The sequence below is a fragment of the Bos indicus genome, chromosome 15 (genome assembly GCF_029378745.1).
Source record: "Bos indicus isolate NIAB-ARS_2022 breed Sahiwal x Tharparkar chromosome 15, NIAB-ARS_B.indTharparkar_mat_pri_1.0, whole genome shotgun sequence".
In the NCBI taxonomy this organism is placed as follows: domain Eukaryota; kingdom Metazoa; phylum Chordata; class Mammalia; order Artiodactyla; family Bovidae; genus Bos; species Bos indicus.
In genome coordinates this window covers 74681569-74702945 of record NC_091774.1, presented here as the reverse complement: position 1 = coordinate 74702945, position 21377 = coordinate 74681569, and the positions used below count along the sequence as shown (strand labels likewise).

Below are 21377 nucleotides of genomic sequence, written 5' to 3'. Positions count from 1 at the left end.
GGGTCCCAGGTGTGCTGGCCGCCCACATCCTACGTGCGGGGAGGAGAACTGAACATAACAATTTAATTCCTTTCTCCTTGTACTTTGGAAATTATCACTCTTTTCTCTCTTGGGGGCGTGCTCTCCCTGACACGTGCTGTTCCTTTGATTTGTTTCCCTGGCAATAAAGACGGAAGACTGAAGGCGCCATCAGAAGGAGGCACAGGTTGTTTGTTTTCAGGTCCTGGGGGTGCCGAGGGCTGCGTGAGGAGCAGTCACGACTCCTCCGCCGTTCCGTAAATGACTCACAGCAGAGGCTTCTAGTTTCTCACTGTTTTGTTTTAATAGCAGGAGAGGGGGTGGACCACAACTTAAGGTGCATCTCGCTGCCCCCGGGAGAGCAAGGAATCTTCTTCAAGGGCAAGGCCGAGAAGGGTATCTGCCTGGCAAACGGCTTGTCCAGCATCAGTCTTCACAGTGGCTGCGGGGCCCTGTGGCCACGAGGCAGTGACCAGCTCACCTGTGGGGGCCTTGTGGCTCCTGGATCTGGTGGGGAGGGGCGCCGTCTGCCAGCTGGGGTTGGCCCTCAAGCACCTGTCGGACCCTCTGCATCCCTGGGAGGTGGGAAGGGGCAAGTGAGGGTCAGCACGGATGCTGGGTGGGTGCGGACCAACCAGCTAAGGCTGCTGGGGCCCCAGTGGGGCCAGAAGCAGGAGGGTGGGCTGAAGGGCGCAGTCAGGAGCCGAGACCACTCACCCAGGTGAAGCCGGTGGGTCTTGTCCGAGAAGACCAAGCGGAACCAGCCGGGCTCTTTGCACTCAAAGGCTTTGCCAAAGGACAGCAGCACCTTGTTCTCCAAAAATCGACGCCAGAGCAGCACCTCCTCCTCAAAGGTGGCCTCGGGCAGGTACTGGGAGGGGTGAGAGGAGCTCGGGATGCTCGCCTGCTGGAGGGAGCTTTCTCACCACCGCCCCCCCACCACCACCCACCACCTGCATTTCCACCTGCATCACCTTCCTCAAGTCGACCCAGATGAAGAAGCCGGCCCCACGGCTCACGAAGGGGATACCCAGGGCCCGGAGGTCCTCAGAGACATAGGTGTGGGCAGCCTTGAGCCGGGCGTGGTTTTCTGGCAGATACACTTGGTTGATCCAGTCTGCGTGGGTGAAACAGAAGCCAGAAGATCAACCTCCCATCAACCCTCCACTGTGTCCCGAGAGCCAGAGCACTGAAGGGAAAAAGGCCCTGAGCTGCCCAGACTGGGTGAGCCCCACTCCGCTGGCTGATTGGGGGTGATAGGAACAGTCAGTGAAAAGCACCTTAAATCCAGGCACTTGGCCGTTCAGGAGCCCCCAGACACAAAGTCCCTCAGGACCCAGACTCTCACCAGAGGTGCACCCATTACAGTGACACTTCCGAGTCACCCAGCCGAGGCCCAGATCTCAGTGTGGCCACTGACGAGTTATAGGGCCTTGGACAACTTTACCTCCCTGATCCTCCCCATTTTTTAACTGACGTTTGTTTTCGGTGTCCAGTTCAATGAACTGTAATATATACGTATATTTGTGTAAACCAAACCCCCTCCACACACACACACAGGCAGGCTACTGAACAGTTCCCTGACCCCAGAGAACACCCTCATGCTGTTTGAAGTCACATCACCCCCTTTCCTACAACTGCTGGTCTATTCTCCATCACTGTAGTTTTTGCCTTTTCCAGAACATTACGTAAGTGGAATCATACAGTAATGTAATTTTTTGAGACTGGTTCCTTTCACTCAGCACAATGCCCTTGTGCTGGGTCATCGTGGCATTAGAGCAGCACAGTATCCCACCGTGTGGGTGAACCACAGTTTGCTTCTCCATTCATCTGCAGAAGGACGCTCGGGTTGTTTCCAGTTCGGGGTGATGATGAATAAAGCAGCTGTTCACATTCATGGAGAGGTTTTTGTGTGACCATAAGGGCAAAGATCTCCCTGGGCCGGGAAGATCCCCTGGAGAGGGCATGGCAACCCACTCCACTACTCTTGCCTGGAGAACCCCATGAACAGAGGAGCCTGGCAGGCTACAGTCCATGGGGTTACAAAGAGCTGGGCACGACCAAAGCAACTTAGCACACACGCAAGGGCAAATATCTCGGAGTGGGGTTGCTGGGCCATTTGGTAAGCGTGTGCGAGCTTTATAAAGAACTGCCCAGCTGTTTTCCAAGGTGACCGTTCCATCTTACATTCCCGCAGCAGCATGTGAGTTCCAGCTGCTCTGGGTCCTCACCAATACTTGATACTCTCACTATCTTTTTAAATTTAGCTACTACCGCAGGTGTGTAGTACCTGGTCCTCATTTTCCTCATCTATAAACCAATGAGGAAATTACAGGTACACCTGCTTCCGAGGATTCTGGGGAGGGGCGAATGAGATGATGCATCGAGAGCATCTTGCAGGGCTCAGTGAGTGGTGGCGATTACAGGTAATCTTTCTATCTAAACTCACTCTCTGAACCCAGGAACAGAACCGATCTGCATAGAGAGAGATACTTCCATTATAACAATTTTCCCATCATAGTGTCTGCTCTTTTCCCAGGGCTCACAGCTAAGAATAATGAATCCACATTGATTAAGTGCCTGCTATATGCCAGGTGCCCTTCTAATTGAATGACAAATTCCACCATCCCTACAAGACAGAGTCCATGATGATCCCTGTTTTGCGGATAAGAAACTGAGGCTCTGGGAGGTGAAGGAATAGGCCACGTAGTCAGGAAGTGACGGAGTGGGGCATGAACCCAGTCTGGGCTCGGAGCCAGCACTCTCAAACACCACCCTAAATTCATCTCGTGGGAGAAGTATCCACAACCCCTGGCCAGTCCCTCCCACAACCTCAAGGGGCCAGGCCCAGGCAGTCACCATGGTCCCGGAGCAGCTGTGCCATCTGGTACTGGACCAGGCCACTGAGGCCGTGATAGCGGCACAGGGAGGCCACCGCCGTGGCCACGGCCCGGTTTTCCGTGTACAGCGTGCCGAAGCGGAGCCCAGACATCCCGAAGTCCTGCAGGAGACAGGCACCGTGGGCGGTGTGGCCAGCCCTCCCGGAGGAAGCCAGCTATACCCACCTCTCTACCCTCCCACCTCCCTGACACCCCCAAGGCCAGCCAGGAACCCACCTTGCTGGTCGCCCACATCACGTGGGTCCTCTGGGGGTCAGGCAGCCTGCAGAGAGCACAGCGTGAGAACAGAGGCAACACAGACCCGCGGGCACTCACAGGATGGGTTGGCCAAATGACGAAATGGATGGACAAACCCGGTTTCATCTCCTGAATCACTAATTCCTCTACATGCCTTACAGCAGGAGTCAGCCAACTGCAACCCACAGGCCAAATCCATCCTGCTGTCTGTTCTTGGAATTGAAGCTTTATGGGGGAACAGCCACACTCTTTCACGTACATACCATCCAGGGCTGTTTTTACGCTATAATGCCAGAGTTGAGTGAACAACCATATGACCCGTAAAGCTTAAAATATTTGCCATCTGATCCAAAAATATTGCCAACCTCTGATGCAGAGCATACTTCAAGCATCACTTCCTCAAACAGACCTCATCTGACCACCTCCCTGTAGACCAGGCCAACTGGGTACCCCAAGCTGATCCTCTGCTGTCTCCGCAGACACCTCCTTTGTAATCATCAAATGATTAGCTGTGTATCTAGTTGCTAAAGCTTGTAGAAATATAAGACCCACAAAAGAAGGGCCTGTGTCTCTCTTGTTCACTGACATATCTCCAGCACAGCACAGTGTCCGGCCCACAGTAGGTAGCAAGTCCCTGTCTCTCCGAGTCTCAGTCTCCTAACCATGTGCCATCTGCTTGGCAGAGCCTTGTGAGGACTGGCTGAATAGAGCAAAGGAAAGTGTTAAAGGACCATTGACTGAAACCACTCTAGCCAGGCAGGATAATAGCCACTAGTGTGAGTTATCTCACAGCAAGAGAGAGGTCCTGATGAAGGACACGGAACTGACAAGCTACTGCCTGCCAGAAGAATCCAGGAGCGGCTGAAAGGAGGGAGGAAACACCAGCCCATAATGTGTCCTTCCAGCCTCCCAGAAGCCCTCACGCTGGAGATCATCTTGATTGAGAGATGTTCGTGCTGCCAGGGAGGACCTTGAATTGAACCAAAAACGGGCACAAGCAAGATGACTGGCCAGAGAGAACCCAGAAAGATAACCCCATCACCATAAAACCCGAGATATCGAGCCACGTGGCAAAGCGGTTCTCCTGGGTCCCTATCCCCTGCTGTTCTCCTCCCAGGCACCCCTTCTCAATTAAGTTTCTTGCTTTGTCAGCGTGCGTGTCTCCTCGGACAATTCACTTCCAAGTGCTAGGCATGAGCCCGCTCTCGGGCCCTGGAAGGGGTCCCTCTCCCAGACACAAAAGGACTCAGCAGGGCTGAAAGTCTAAACAAACATGGAGCCGTCAGAATCCCTGAATGCCGGATGTGCAGGCTTGACAGGTGATCTGCTCCAAGTGTTCCCACAGGTGCTCTGCCTACACATGCCTGACTCAAGAATAAGTCTAACTTGACTCAAACTGCATCTAACACAAAAAAGCTCGGATAGCTGGCAGGGCTTGGCACACGCAGGGGGCCCCAGGAGTATTTGCTGAAGGAATGAATGAAAATGGAGCGACTCTGGAGATGAAGGCAACAGCAGAGAGGCCCATTTCCCACCCTCCCAACCCTCCCTCATGGAATCCTAAGACCCTTCCTTGGAGCTTTCAGAAACCCCACAGAACAGTTTAAAAACCAGCGACGGCCCCACCTCCCTTCTCGCTGGGGGATCTGAGGACTGCAGGATTAGCGGGAAGGCAGAGGAATTGCCCTGCGGGGGCGGGGCCGAAAGAGTCAGCTCACCTTTCCAGGCTCAGGACACTGCGGTACCCAGCTGACTCCTCAAACACGGACAGCATGTAGACCTCGTCCACCATCACGTGCAGCTCGTGCCTGGAGGGCAGGTGCGGGTGGGGGGGGGCGGGGAGAGAGCTTGGTTTGCTGGTTAAATGCGCCCCCCAGGGTGGGATGGCAGTGAGTCAGAAATCCAGAAGGACCACAGTCTAGCCCAGGGCTACCAAACTTGCTTTTTCCAAGAATATCCATCTTCTTTTTTTTTTTTCAAACAGAGATGACACTGGGGCTTTTGAAGCACTGTGGGGGAAGGCAGAGCCCTCAGGCACCTCTACAGAAGGGACACAGTTAGGTGTGAGGCAGTTAAGTGTCTCAGACGGTAAAGAACCTGCCTGCAATGCAGGAGACCCATGTTCGATCCCCGGGTTGGGAAGATCGCCTGGAGAAGGAAATGGCAAGCCACTTCAGTATTCTTGCCTGGAAAATTCCATGGACAGAGGAGCCGGGGGCGCTTATAGTCCATGGGATCGCAGAGAGTCAGAAACAACTGAGTGACTAACACTCACACCTAGTTAGGTACAGACAGACCCAGATTCACAGCTGGCTCCGCCCCTCACTCTGAGGCTCAGTCACTGGGATAAAGACAATATCTGCACCTCTTAGCACTGCTGCAAGGATTACACGAGCGAGAGCGTGAGGGGCTAGCAGGGGCCTGGCCCCTAGAACGGGCAACAAACGACCGTTGTTGTTTCAAAAAAGAAAGAGCTAGCATCCCACCAGAGCACTGCTCCCCGCCCCAACCCCCAACTCTCCTGCCGGGAAGGGTAGAAGCAGGTAGAAACTTACAGTGGGGCCAAGAGGGCAGCAGGCACCACACCAAAACTCACATCAGAACCCTAACCTGTCACAGGCTTCGTGGGATGAGTGTGGGGCACCTCACCTCTTGGCAAACTCCAGGTACTCCTGCAGCTCCCCTGGGGAATAGATGTCACCCAGAGGATTCTGGGGGTTGATGAGGATGAGGCCTTTGACCTTCACACCCTGAAACATCAGTAGGGCAGGAGACCCTCAGCTCCTCCCCAAGGCCACAGAGTCCCACCGGACAGGCCGGGCACTGGGCAGGATCCCGGGGAAATCTGTTCACCACTCAACATGAAATGAAGAAGGGCAAAGAATCATATCTGCAGCATCGTATCAGATATAAAAGAAAACAAATGCAGAGACCAAAACTCAGAGGGAAATATGTCCAAACACCAGTAGAAGTTGCCTTTGTTGGTAGAAATATGGGTGGGAGGTTGTGCTTTTAAAATTCCCACAGTGGTCATGTATGACTTTTATGACCAAGGTTAAAAAAAAAAAGATAGATTGATAGATTTCTGAAAAGTGGACTGGACAGGAACCACTGGTCTCTGCCGTTCTTCAGGATCCCCTCAGAGCGAGGGGGCTACCTATTCAAATCACCAGAGAGATCGTTGAACCACAGACTTACAAGTTCCATGCTTGACCCAGGCTGAGTGGGGGGCAGTGTTTTTAATCAAGCTCCCTGGTTGATTCTTTGTACACTGAGAGTCTCAGGGATTTTCTCTAGTGGGAAGACCTCTATGGGCAGGCTCCTTCTTGACCCTCAGAATGGTTCCATGCTACCACCCTATCCCCATCTCCAATATAGAGTTTCAACCCTTCTCCTTAGGAGATCAGTCCATGGGAAGGGGGTCCCTGCCCTGCTCAGAGCCACCCACTTCCAGCCTTGGGTTTAATTTGATCCCCAGACCTCAGAATTAGCTCCTTGCAGGGCCATCTCCAGCTTCTCCACTGTGAGCTGGAAGGGGCGTGTTTCCAGCCCAGTGACCTGAAAAAGATCCACAAAAACCACCAGCCAGATTCAGTCACCTTGCTCCAGACCTGCAGGCTGGGGTCTCACCTCCCCACTGTCATCTCCAGCCTCCTCTTAGGACAATCTCAGAAAACACAGGATGTGAGGGGTCACTCCCTTCTAACTGCTACCCACACATCACATCAGGTCAGGGACAGCCTCACAGCTCTTAGGTTTGGAGAAAAGCCCCCTGAGGTCCTCTGACTGGGGTCCCTGAGCCTCCATGTGGAGGTCTGCTCTGCCCTGTTCTCACCCCACCATTTCTGTGTGGTCTCCCTGGGATGCCCTTGGCTTCTACATGGACCCTAGGGATCTCAGAGCTGAAAGATCAGATGTCCCCAGGGCACCCAGGCAAGGGCAGCCATGGCCAATGGGAGACCCCATTCTCCTTCTGGCCATAACCCCAGAGCCTGCAGCATGGACTTCCTCTCATGACCACTGTCAAATTCAGAAGCAGGAACATCCTGGCCTATAGGAAGGTCCAGGCCCACCGGGGGTCCCAGAAACTCTTACCTCACTGTCCAGATAGACACAGACCAGTCGGACGTTGCCATAGAGATACACGTGCTGTGTGATGGCTCCATAGTAAGGGGCAGGGATCAGGAAAGCCTCTGGGGGCAGGAGTGAGCCAGGGCCTGTCACCCTCTGGCCAGGATGCCCAGAGCCCCCATCCACTGACCCCCCACGCCTCTCTAAGCCTTCAGTGTCCTTGGGGAGCATGCTTCCTCTCTTTCAGCTCCCAAAACTCTTTCTAAAGCTTGGATCCACTGAGATCAGTCCCTTTTCCAATAATTAGTAGCTAACCTTTATTGAGCACTTACTATGTGTGGGGATCTGTGCTAAATACTTTTTAATCTTGTTTGACCATCACAGCCACTCTGCTATTATCTTAACTTTACTGATGAGCAAACTGAAGCTTAGGTCCCTCAGAAGCACAGGACATGCTCGGTCACTCTGAGGACAGACTTGGAACCAGGAGTCGAAACTGCAGGGCGATGATCTGAGTTTGACAAACGTTAAAACTTGACAGTGGCTAGAGCTGCCCAGAGACAGGACGTGCTGCTTCTGGAGGAATGGGGACACTGAACCAAAGGCTGAGACCGCTAGGTAGGAGGCGTGTCACGCAGAAGACTCTCGCTGTGGACGGGGCTTGATGAGATGATGTCCAAGGTCTGCTCTAACGCAGAGGTGAAGGCACTGCCCCAGTTCTGCAGCAGTCACATCGGTCAGGCTGAGCTCCCCAGCCTTCCCTTCAGCACAACCCCCTCCCACAACTCCCAGGTCTGGAAGGAGTGGCCTTTGTCCTACATGTCCCCTCTGCTGACCACAGGGATTGGACCAGAGGTAGACAAATGACCCCCGGAGCCAATGCACCGGCTGGCCAGACACCCATCACGTTCTCTGAATCTCAAGACTTTGCTCCAAAAAGCAAAGACCCTTGTGAGATGAGAATGAGCACTTGAATGCAGAGGTCATGGAGTCAGAGCTGGGTCAACAACCCGGGGCCCTACAGAGTTGAGGATGGTCCAGAAGAGGAGGGAGGTGGACCGCACACGTCAGGGACAGACAGAGTGTGTGCTTCTCCCACTCTTGATCGTTCTCAAATGGGTAGGAAACTGCCTGTTACATCCTTGCGATGAATCTTCCTTTTAGGTTCAAAATATTACAGCTCTGTGTGTGATTCTGAGAAGTAACTCAACCCCTTGGGACTGAATCTCCTCTCTGTTAAATGGGAATAAGCCCAGAACCCATCTCATTGAAGTTATAGTGGGGATTAAATGACAGACTGCCTAGCCTTAGACCAGTGCCTAAAACATAGTATGTGGTCAATAAAAGTTACTAATAGTAGTTTAGAAGTTAAGCTAGTGTGAGCGGGCTTCTGTTCCTGGCAGCCAACAGCCCTGACCACGACTACAGACAACGTGTCCTTGAAATGCCCATGGCTCTTGCAGTAGGCGCCACTGGCTAGCCAGTAGACATCCATTCCTAAGAGAGCACACAGATTTTTCAGCTATGACCAGCCAGAAATCCAAGGAAAGTGGACCTTCCCCCAGCCCCTGGGATGAAGCAAGTTTAGCTTAAACCAACCAGGGTTCTCCTACGCTTTGCCAGGGACTGCTTTGGGAATGGGTCTGTGAGTCCGTTCTGGCCAGAAAGATGAAAGGGACTCTCCTGGAAAAGAGCAGGCCCATTTCCTCCCTCCCCTCAAAAAAGAGATGGGCAAAGCCCAGCCTCCCTCTCTTCCTGCTTCAGGACACGCTGTGACGTGAGGCTGTGGGTACCATCAGTGAGCACGAGCAAAAGCCAAGGTCGTCACAGAGGCAGAGCCCAGAAGCCTGGCACCACCTTGATTTCCCCTGGAACTGCCAACCTGTGCTGTCTTGTCAGGGCTCAGCCCCCCGCGGTAGTCTAACGGTCTATTAGGGCAAAAGCATCTGATGCAGCCCTCCAGGCCCAGCAGCTGGGGTCGGGGGGCAGGGTTGGGGTGGGGGAGCTGCAGGCCCAGGGCCAAGGTCTACTCACCTCCTGCCTCACACAGCACCGTGGCCAGAGCAGAGAAGAGAGAGGCACAGCCGTTCAGAACAACCACCTGAGGGCGACACGTCCACGGGACCAAGATGAATCTGTGCGGGAGGGAGCACGGGCCTGCAGCCTGGATCCCGGGGGGGCGCAGAGGCAGGGCCAGGCTGCAACTCGGCGGGCCCACCTGGGCACTGTCACAGCAAAGCCATGGGGGTCCCCGCAGGCCCCTCCTGACTAACAGCCGAATCCATTTGTGTGGCTCACTCGTGGGGACTCTGTTCCAGATCCACTGAGCAAGCAAGAGGGAGCTGGTCACTCAGAGAGCCCGGCCCGAAGGTGTGGAGGCAAAGAGGGGCCACAGAGCAGAGCAGGGCAGAAATTACGCTGTTGCCGCTGTTTAGTTGCTAAGTCACATCTGACTTCTTTGTGACTCCATGGATTACAGCCCATCAAGCTCCTCTGTCCATGGCATTCTCCAGGTAAGAACACTGGAGTAGGTTGCCATGCCCTCCTCAGGGGATCCTCCTGACCCAGGGATCTGGAAGCATCTCCTGCCTGGCAGGCAGGTTCGTGACCACTGAGCCACCTGGGAAGTCCTGCAGAAATTATACCCAAACTCTAAATATCTAGGGTGAGGGGAAAGAAGGGAGGGGTGTCTTCCTAATTTCCATATCAAAACTAAGTGATCCCACCATACCGCTGGTCAGCCAGAAGTTGGGTAGGGAGCAGAAGAGGAGGAAAGAGCAGAGAAGGGGAGTAACTCACATTCTCCGGTTTAAGGGGTGCGGGGCTTCTGCAGTAGAAAGATAGGAACCTGGCCACTTCCTCCCGGAGGCTGGAAATCAGACAGACAGACAGTAGTGATTGTCAGCGGGGCTTGAACTCCTCCCCCACCCCTTCCATCCCAAAGCTCCTCTGGCGCATCTTCAGGCAGCTGCCATCACCCTTCTCTGCTTCCCATGAGGGGAATACAATCAGTATTTGTCTCCATTCCTTGGCCCCCACCTCCCTCCTTGGCCCCAACACTATCCACATACATGGAAACTTTCATTCCAGTAGTTGTAGGACACGCAACCTACCTAATCAGCAGACTGTAGGAATATCACAAGTAACACTCTCTATGTAGATCTAGCTAATAGTAATAATAATAATAACACATTATCATAATAAAATATATAATGTATAACAACATAATTATTATAACTATTATCATAGTTATTGCTAACATTTACAAGCATTTACCTTATGCAGGTGTTAGAGAATTTTCCTTAATCTTCATAAAACTCTTATCTATAACACAACTATTATTATTCCCATTTTACAGACAAAGAAACCGAGGCTTGAAGGAATTAGGTCATGTGCTGATTAGCGGGCAGAGTCCACATTCAAGCCCAGTGGTCTGACTCTAGGGCCACCATCCTCATTATTACAAGAGCGGGCGCCTTGGAATTACCCTTGGAATCAAGTCCTGCTCCAGTACTAAATCCTTAGGACTGCATCTGGGCCCTAGTAAGTGCCCCACAAATATAAAGGCTTATTAGTTTCATTTATCATCTCCTATCTTACAGCAACAGGAGTCCCCAAGCTGATTCTGGCTCCTCTAAAGCTACTGAGAAACTGGGAACAAAGACCTCTGGCATGAAGGCCCTCCCTGTGCCTCAGACTCAGAGAGACCAAGTCTGGGGGCCTCTGAGCGGGGGCGAGACAGGCAGGAGGCACCAGTTCTCTGCAGATGCTCAATGAGACCCCATGACCGCCAGCTCTCCAGGACCAGGCCTCAGCCCAGGGCAGGCTTTTCAACCCAACACTGTTGATGTTTGGGGCCAGATCATTCTTTGCCGTGGGGGCCATCCCGGGCATTGTAGGAAGTCTAGCAGCATCTCTGACCTCTACCCAGTAAAAGCCAGCAGCACCCCCTCCCCCAAGGTACAAAAACCAAAAATGTTTCCAGATGTTGCCACATGTTTCCTGGGAAGCAAAACCGCCCTGGAGGTGAGAACCACTGGCCCACAGGTCCTACTTACAACAGATGTCCCCTCCAGTCGGGGTACTGCAACAGGGCCGGCTCCACCTGCAGCATGTCACTCTGACTCAGCTGGGGACAGAGAGGGGACAGCAGGGCTGAGGGCCGCACATGCTCACGGGCACCCGTATCCATGCAGCACTGGGGCCTCTCAATCCAAGGGCTGCTCACCAGAGAACAGGGGCAGGGACAGGGATAGGCCAGGAACAGCATTCTCATGCCCATTCTGCAGATGAGGAAACTGAGGCTTAAAAATGTCAGGTGTGGGAGTTCCCTGGCAGTCCAGTGGGTAGGACTCCTGGCTTTCACGCAGCAGGCACAAAATTCCATCCCTGATTCAGGAACTAAGATCCTACAAGCCATGCAGCGTGGCCAAAAACAGCCAGGTGGCTAGGCAATGGTACAGTACTAGCAAGGGGAAGAGCTGAGATGAAACCGAATTTCTGAGCCCTAGTCCAGTGCTCTTTATACAATACGCCACCTAACAAAAGCAGACGGTGGATTTGCGGAGGCGGTGGAGGAGACCTCGACCCTCAGCTCCTCTGTGGGCTGACAGAAGAGGCTCCAGAATTGGGTGCCCTATTTTGGTCTTAGTTCTGAGTCCTGGAGGGACTCAGGCCGCTGTCCTCCTGCAGCCTCAGCTCAACCTCACACTTGGGAAAACGCGGCCATTTCCAGATCACCTCCACTGCCCGGGTGCCGGGTTAGGGACTCCATGGCATCACACACACAAAGTCGAGGAAAGGCAGGAGCCATGGGCGGTGGAACAACATGGAATAGAGGGAATCAGCCACGTGTCCATAACTCCATCCTCCTCCCTTTCTCCCTCTCTCCTGAGAGCCACGCTAGCCAGTACAGAGGCCACTGGCCACTGTGGCTCCTGGCTCCTTATGTGCGACTCTCCTGAAGTGAGACACTGGATTCTGAAGACTTATATGAAATAAGTACGTAAAATATGGGGCTACCCAGGTGGCTCTGTGGTAAAGGGCCCACCCCAATTCTCGAGTTTGAACCCTGGATTGGGAAGATTCCCTGGAGAAGGAAATGGCAACCCGCTCCAGTATTCTTGCCTGGGAAATCCCATGGACAGAGAAGCCTGGCGGGCTATAGTCCATAGGGTCGCAAAAGAGTCAGACATGACTTAGCAACTAAACAACACCAACACCAACATGTAAAACAACTCATTAATAATTTTTATATCGATTACATGTTGAAGTGGCCATATTTTAGATATGTTGCACTGCATAAAATACATGATGAAAATGAATGTTACCAGTTTCTTTGTACTTGTTTAATAGAAAAATTTTAATTGTACATGTGGCTCACGTTTTATTTCCACTGGATGGCGCTGAGCTGCCTTAGGGTGGGGAGATGTTTTTGGGTAGAACAGGCTTTAAAGTCCATTCCCTATACCCCTCTCCCATCATGGCTCAGATGTTCCCCTTTGGAAACATGCTCCTTTGGGTGAAGTACCCCTCTCTCCACAGCCCCAGACTCTGACTCCTAGGCCTTGAGAGACAGGTGGTTCCCGTGGTTTGCTAGAGATGGCTCTCACTAGTCAAGAAATCTGATTATTCTCTCTATACGTGGGTAGGGAGAGTGAAGGGGAAGGGGCAAAATAAGGGTAGGCGATTAAGAGGTCCAAACTACTAGGTATAAAATATGCTACAAGGATATACTGTACAATATGGGGAATATAGTCAATATTTTATAGTAGCTATAAATGGAACATAATCTTTAAAATTTTTCTTAAAATTAAAAAAATTAAAAAAATTTTTTAAATTAAAAAAATTTTTTTAAATTGTGCATCACTGTTATATACCTATAACTTAAATAATACTGTATAGCAATTACACTTCAACTTAAATAAAATAATCTGCTTACTACATTTTCAGCAATTTTTCAACATGTGCTAAAAACCAGTCATTTTCAAAAATGAAATTATATAAACTATATAGAAATTATGTAAGTCAATCATAGTAAAAACAAAAGTAAAAAAATAAGTAAAAATCATAGTAAATCAAATCATAGTAAAAAAAAAAAAAAAGGGAAAAGGTACTCAGACAATACTGCTTATGGTCGACATTATTGCACTTCGCTCCCATCTGTGCTCCGGGGGTTCTTCCCGTCCAGGTGTCCGCTTGGGGGGCCACCACGTGGTGGTGCCGTGCCCCGCTCTTCCCAGCTCTGCGTGCAGTGATAGCACAGCACGACCCTGAATCAGCCACAGTGGGGGTATGCACACTATGGGGGACTCCGCAAAAGCCACAGATAGGACCTCTCCTGCCCCAGGGCCAGTCATTAAACACTGACCACACGTCGCTGAGTGTCTCCCCCTGAGAGCAGGGACCCAGCCAGCAGGAGGGGCTGAGGCGGGAAAGAGCCAGAAGAGGAGAAGCAGCAGAATCAGAGTCAGGAAGTAACTCACCCCAGATGGCAGAGAACGTGGTCCCCAAGGCAGAGGTGGGTCTCCTGACTCCAAGACTGGGGCAACTGAGGCAAGCAGCCGGCTCTCTGGGGGGAGCATTCCAGGGAATCCCAGAGAAGACAGCCCCTTGGAGCTGGGGATGCCGCTCAGAGGTGCAGTGGGACTTACCCGTCTGGACAGCAGGTCAAAGCAGAGTTTGTTCTCACTGGTGCCCAAGTTAATGATGCCCTGGAGGTGAGAGGTACAGAGCCACGTAAGCACAGCAGAGGGTGCCAGCAGAAGGCTCCAGGAGCACACGAGGCAGCGAAGTGGAGCTCTGCAATCTCGACCTTCCCACTACCCCACCTGGTCTTTGCTCAAGCGCTGCCCTCCACAGGGTTCCCTGATCGCATCTCCCCATTTCTAAAGCTCTGTGCAAATGCCTTCTCCTCCAGGAAGCCCTCCTTAAAATCCCACCTGCAGGGGATCTTTTCTTCTTCGGGACCCCAAAGCGCTTTAGCTGTCCCCCTTGAGAGCACTGGTCAGTTTCCATCCCAGGTCACAAAGACTGATGTACAGGCTTTCTCTCCCCTACAAGATGGGAAGGTCCCTGAAGACACCACATGCCCAAGACACACCCTGAATCTCTCAAGAGGCTCAGTTTACAGGCTGCCAGAATGTGTACGCAGTAAACTGGTGCTCTGGCAGGAACAGGAAGAAGGGTGAATATACAACAAGCAGAGGCCCTGGGCTGCTGGAAATTCTCCCTGCGGTGGGGACCCATGCCACATTACACAGCATCCAGATTCCAAACCCATAAGGCACTGTTTTCATAGGACAAGGAGGAGGGCAGGCACAGCTCAAGTTGCCCCTTATACTGTCCCTGAAAAAACTCATGCACAGCTAATTCCTGACCCCTAAGGTATTAGAGGGGATGGGGAAGGAGGAAGGACGAAAAAGTAGACCTTTACTGGGCTCAGCTTATGACAAATAAAAGGCAGTGTTCCTTCAAGCCCCGGGGAGAAAACCTATAGGATCTTCCCTGCCACCAATCTATCACCGAATCCTGACACTTGTACCTGCAGATACAGGCACAGTCCAAGCACTTCTCCTCCACTGCTAAGCCACCAGTCTCTCTTGTCTACATTATTGCAATAGCTTCCCTCCTTCCTTTCCTGATCATTCCCTCATCCCCATTCTCCCTGAGTTGAACCTCCATCCAGCAGTCTGAGTCTAACTCATCTTTTTAAAAGAAAAATCAGATCCCACTGCTCTTCCTTTGAACCCTTTCCATCCCATTTAGTCTAAAATCAGAAGCCTCACCATGTCCCATGAGACCCTACAGATTTAGTACCATTCCTGTCCCCATTTCCTTTCTGACCTCATGCCAGCCTCCAGCCAGTAAGCCCCTCTGCCGTCCCTAGAACTGCTCTGGGGACTTTGTACTGGCTGTTCCTTCTGCCTGGAATGCTTTTCCCCCAGATATCTACAAAGCTCACTCCCTGTGACAGGCAGCCTCCAAGATGGCCCTCAGTGAGCCCCTACCTCCTGGTATGCAGGGCCTTGCATAATCCCTTCTCCTTGAGTGTGAATAGACCTAGTGACCTGCTTCTAATGAACGGAACATGCAGGAGTGTGTGTAGACCTAGTGACCTGCTTCTAATAAACCAAACATGCAGAAGTGATGGGATATCACTTCCAAGACTAGGTTACAGTCAGTGGCTCCCATCTTGGGCACTCCTGATCTCTCATTCTCTCTTCCTCTCTTGGATCGCTTGACCCAGGGGAAGCCAGCTGCTGTGTCATGAAGCAGCCCCATGGAGAATACCACGGGGGAAGGAACTGAGGGCTGCCAATAACCACGTGAGTGAGCTTGGAAAGGGATCATCCTCCTGCCCACTCTGTAATCATGTGAGTGAGCCTGGAAATGGATGATTTCCCTGCCCCACCAAGTCTACAGATGAGACCACAGCCCCAGCTTCATCGCAACTTCCCAGAATATCTTCAGCCTGAAGCACCACCCTGATTCCTGAATTCCAGAAACTGTGATCTGTTTCTTGTAAACTGCTAAGATCTGAAACACTTTGTTACACAGCAAGAGATAACCAATGCAATCTCTTTCTTTTTCCAGGTCTCTGCCGCAATGTCACCATATTAAAGTGGCCTTCTGTGACCACGTCACCTAAATAGCAACATCCCCAGCCCACCCCACCAGTCTCTATCTAATTCCCCTACTTTACTTTTCTCTACAACACTAACCACAACATATTTTATATATTTATGTCTGTTCACTGCCCGTCTCCCATATTAGACTTACACACTCCATGAGGGCAAACTTTATTTTTGTTCATGGCTATAATTCTGGCATATAGAACAGTGCCACCACCTGGCACATGCTCAATAAATAAAGACTATTAAAGGTTTATTTGTGCCAGCTCTCTGCCCTCTGAAGGTATTACTAGTAATAATTTATAATAACTAGTAAAAATTAGCATAAATAATTATAATATTATAAAATGTAGTATATAATTAATATATGTATTATATATTAATTAATATTAATTGTATTAATTAATATATTAAACATATGTCTATATTGTATAATATGTAAATATATAATACATATTTATATACATTATTATATAATATAATATGTATTATTATTTATAATTATAATATATAATTTATAATTATTATATATAATATATATTACACATATATTACATACATATATACATACACATGCATATATACATATATACATATACATATATATTATATATTGTAATATAAGATAATATATTATATTATTATATATTATATATATTACATATATATTGTATTATATATAGTATATATTATTATAATATAATAATATATAATATTGTATTATTTTACATACTATATTATATATAATATAATATATGCTGCTAAGTCACTTCAGTCGTATCCGATTCTGTGTAACCCCATAGACGGCAGCCCACCAGGCTCCCCCGTCCCTGGGATTCTCCAGCCAAGAACACTGGAGTGGGCTGCCATTTCCTTCTCCATTGCATGAAAGTGAAAAGTCAAAGTGAAGTCCTCAGTCGTATCTGACTCTTAGCGACCCCATGGACTGCAGCCTACCAGGCTCCTCCATCCATGGGATTTTCCAGGCAAGAGTACTGGAGTGGGGTGCCATTGCCTTCTCTGATGATGTAATATATAATAATTATATAATAAATATAATTATACTTATAAATTATAAATATAATTATAGCTTATATAACTATATTATATATATTATATAATACAATATATAATCGTTATATAATATAACTAAATGTAATCATATATTAAATATACAATATTTATAGTATATGATATATAAATAATATATAAAATATATAAATAATTATGAATTATAATTATAATTATAAATTATATACTTGGAAATTATATAAATATAATTATAAATATATCATATTAAGTTATACTTATATAATATATGGTAATATAATTATAATAAATAATAAACTACAATCATTATATAATTATAAATTGTATAAATAAATAACATTAATGTATAATATATATTAATAATATATTATATAATATAATTATTATATATAATCATAATATATTAATATATAATATATGTTGATGCTGCTGCTGCTGCTGCTGCTAAGTTGCTTCAGTTGTGTCCGACTCTGTGCGACCCCAAAGACGGCAGCCCACCATGCTCCGCCTTCCCTGGGATTCTCCAGGCAAGAACACTGGAGAGGGTTGCCATTTCCTTCTCCAATGCATGAAAGTGAAAAGTGAAAGTGAAGTCGCTCAGTCATGTCCAACTCTTAGCGACCCCATGGACTGCAGCCTACCAGGCTCCTCCATCCATGGGATTTTCCAGACAAGAGTACTGGTGTGGGTTGCCATTGCATTCTCCCATAATATATGTATTATATATTATATATCATAATATATAATGTTATAAAATAATAATAAATTATAATATTTATAATTATAAATCAAAATTATAATTATAAATTATATAAATATAATTATATTATATTATATCATAATATATATTATATACTATGTTACATATTAATATATATGTATTATATTATATATTGTATTATATTATATAATATATGCATTATATTATATAATATTATACATTATATGATATTTATATTATATAATATTATACATTATATGATATTTATATTATATAATATATAATAATATAATATATATATGATATATATTAATTATATAATATATAATTAAATGTAATCATACATTAAATATATAATATTTATCTTATATAATATATAAATTATATATACTGTATTATATATAGTATATTAATATATTGTTATATATAATATATTATTATATAATTATTATAACTTACTTCCCTGGTGGCTTAGAGGTTAAAGCATCTGCCTGCAATCAGGAGACATTATAACTTATAATATATAATATATATATTATATATCATTTATATATTATATAAGATAAATATTATATATTTAATGTATGATTACATTTAATTATATGTATTATATTATAATATAATATATATAATATAATAAATATATTATTATATATTATATAATCAAATCATATTATATAAATATAATAATATATAATTATATTATATTATTAAATATAATTATTATATATAATATACACAATTATATATAATATAATATATAATATTATACTATTAGTATAATAACTAATAATTGCTAGTAATAATTTTTAATAATAAATCATAATCATTTGATATAATTATTATAACAGTTATAATAAATTATTGTAATTATAATAAATTATATTATATTATAATTATATTATAACATAATTATTACATATTATAATGATATGATATTATAAGGTATCATAATTTAATTGTTATAAATAATATTTAATATTAATAATTTTACTGATAATTTAAATGATTAGATTATCATTTATAATTATTATAATTTATAATAATTGTATTATTATAATGTGTAACAATTATGTTGTTATAATAATACATTAATAATAATAGCAACTACCACTTATCGAATGCTGTATGTGAAGCACTGTGCTAATAATTTATATACCTGATAACATTTAGTTGTGACAGTACAGAATATAGCAGGTATTATTACCCCAATATAGAAATGAACTAAGGTTCAAAGACTTTAAGTAGTTAGCTTAAGAATATACAACTTTAAAGTGAAACAGTTTCAGCCTGAACCCTAGCTCTATCCCAGCTCTAAAGGTGAATAGGTGGGCTGTGGATCAGAAGCCATATAAGAGCACTCCATGGTTTTTGAATTCCTCCCCCACAAATCAAGTTTCTCTTAATTATAAGTGGGCCATTTTCTGATTCAGGTAATATATTGGGACCTCTCTAAGCAACACTGGAAACCCCACTGGAAGTCAGAAGTCCGTAACTCTAAGGTGACAAGAGCAAGCTGGGTGCTGCCTTATCGTTCAAGGTGGGGTACCCTCCCCCAGTTCTCTCTTGGGTCCCAGTGGGGAGGGGGGTGTCACTCACACTGGGGTTCTTGTCCTCATCATATTCATCCATGTGGTAGGTCCTGTAGCCCTCCTCCGCTGAATCCCAGAACCATTTAATGACGCTGCCTCTAGAGGACAGGTAGGGGCTGCTGGAGGAGAGCTCGGCAGCGGGGTCACCCACTCCATAGAACTTCAGCAGCTTCTGGTCGGGTTTTCTGGAGCATTCTCTTTCCAGACCATCTCCCTTGTTACTGGGCAGGTCCTGTATGGAGTCTGAACCTGGACAGGCGGTAGTCATCCTGAATTCCTTCTGAGGGAGGGTGAACATCTGCAGAAAAACAAAAGCATTCAATCTCTGATCTGATCAAGGACCTTTCATAGCACCAAGCATCAAAAATGAATTGGGGGGGCTTCCCTGGAGGTCCAGCAGTGAAGACTTCACTTTCCAAAGCAGGGAGGTGAGGGTTCAATCTCTGGTGGGGGTGCTAAGATTCCACATGCTGTGTGGTTTAAGAAACCAAAACTTAAAAAAAAATAATAGTAATATAAAAGTTCAATAAAAGCTTAAAAAGTGGTCCACATCAAATACAAAAAAAATCTTTAAAAAAATGAACTGGGAGGCATGGGGCCCTCCCCCCTCTCTATCTCCCCTTCCTTTAAGTTTATATAGTTATCACTTCCTGTGTCCCCTACTAGTTGTAACCATGTGTGCAATCGCTTCAAGGCATCAACCCTACTAAAGGATTTACAAGCAGAGGGTTTATTTGCTACTAATGGCCGCTTCTGCTTGCTTTACGTTTGGAGAAGTCTTTGATTCTGCAGGCTAACGTGTCACCAGCTTCTTTTTTCCTTTCTTGCTGATCTCAATTAAAAAAAAAAAAAAAAGTTAAAATTTTCTGACTTCAGGCAGAAAGGGCCTGGAGTCCACGGGTCTTGCGGTGACTGATGTGAACAGGAATAAAGGACAGAATGAGATTACTTGGTGACTTGGAGCAGACAATGGATGAGGCCTGAGAGGAGGGAAATGGGGGTCTCTGCAAGTGCAGGGACCCGGGGCAGCGCCTAGAATTCCATCTTCAATCCCAAACTGGGGCAGTTCTGGCCTCAGGGAGAGGCTGGTCTGATCCTGTGCTCTGGTATGAACTCCACTTTCTAAGCCAGTGTCCTCTTGGGCAACGTGGGTGTAACGGTAACTATCTCATAGGGTAGCCCTGGTGAGGACAGAAACATATGAGTTGGTGTAAATGGCTTAGGATAAATCCTGACTCATGGCCGAAGTACAGTAAATTATATTTATATTAACTGTTATTATAAAACTCCCTGCCAATTTCCCTAGTCCTGATGCCCAAGCCTCACAACACCTGATGATGGGGGACCAACCAGCGGCTCAGAAACGCGGGGCGGGGGGGGGGGGGGGGGGGGCGCTGCCCGGGTTAAATTTTGCTCCATGAAGTCATTTCTAGGTCCTCCCCCAACTGACTGGGCCTCCTGAGCCTTAACTCGGTTCACCACCCCCCACTCCCCCTTAATCCCCCTCCCCGCAGCCTTGGACAGCGGAGAGTTCAGAGCCGGACACCCACGTGGCCGGCCTCGGAGATCCGCGAGAGGGCGGCCAGGGCGGGTGGCAGAGAGCAAGCCCCTGCAGGACGGCGAGCGCGCGCGGGAGCCGGCTCCCGCTCTCCGGGAGGAAGTGAGAGTTGGGGCCGAGGGCTTCGAGACGGAAGGACCGGGACTTGCGCAGAGAGACCTAGAGCCCGAGCCCCCGCGGGCCCCCCTGCTCTGCAAAGCGGGTATCACACCTCCTCGGCGGAGCTGGAGGCGCCGGCACCCGAGGCTCCGGGGACGCGCGGTCTCTGTCCTCGCCCGGACGCGTCCACCGCCGCTGAGCGGGGCGCACCCGGGCCCAGGCACCCGCACGAGGGCCCGTCCGCGCAGGGGGCGCACGAGGGGCCGCACCGCGGGGCTGGGGCCCACCAGAGCCTCTCTCCCCGAGACCGGCTCCCACCTTTGGCCGCCCAAGCCGGAGGGGAAGCCGGGGAAGGGGAGGCGGCCCGCGGCCTGAGCCGGTCCAGGAAGAGGCGGGCCGCCTGCTGCCACCGCGGCGCTCTACGGCCTCGGCGCGCTTGACCGCCTTCCAGACCGGGTCTCCCCGCCCCGACACACGCGGGCGCCTCCCTCTGCTCCA

The 21377-nt window shown here is 48.0% G+C and overlaps 1 protein-coding gene across 4 annotated transcripts; it reads right to left on the bottom strand.

The window, feature by feature from the left end:
- Positions 1–297: 297 nt before the first annotated feature.
- Positions 298–21318, bottom strand: ACCS (1-aminocyclopropane-1-carboxylate synthase homolog (inactive)). Of its 4 annotated transcripts, none has more exons than XM_070804091.1 (15): positions 21198–21318; positions 19230–19520; positions 13712–13939; positions 11285–11355; positions 10026–10095; positions 9261–9327; positions 7251–7348; positions 6636–6713; positions 5805–5905; positions 4874–4963; positions 3135–3180; positions 2878–3019; positions 993–1135; positions 736–889; positions 298–593 (listed from the first exon to the last, which is right to left on the bottom strand). In XM_070804091.1, exons 2-15 carry the CDS (start codon positions 19518–19520, stop codon positions 496–498), a joined length of 1677 nt encoding a protein of 558 aa, XP_070660192.1. In that variant the 5' UTR covers positions 21198–21318; the 3' UTR covers positions 298–495. The 4 variants fall into 4 exon arrangements, with proteins under 4 accessions (XP_070660192.1, XP_019831265.2, XP_070660193.1 ...); XM_019975706.2 differs by having other exon boundaries at positions 13880–13939; XM_070804092.1 differs by lacking the exon at positions 21198–21318 and adding an exon at positions 20992–21121.
- Between the last annotated feature and the right edge of the window lie 59 nt (positions 21319–21377).

What these genes read in the sequence shown, in the direction of transcription:
- ACCS (XM_070804091.1), bottom strand. Translation starts at nt 19,520, where the DNA reads ATGTTCACCCTCCCTCAGAAGGAATTCAGGATGACTACCGCCTGTCCA. An exon ending in AGTGTCCTGAGCCTGGAAAG is followed by an intron (nt 3,181 to 4,873) that starts GTGAGCTGACTC and finishes TGCTCTCTGCAG; the next exon opens with GCTGCCTGACCCCCAGAGGA. An exon ending in ACAGCTGCTCCGGGACCATG is followed by an intron (nt 1,136 to 2,877) that starts GTGACTGCCTGG and finishes TCACCCACGCAG; the next exon opens with ACTGGATCAACCAAGTGTAT.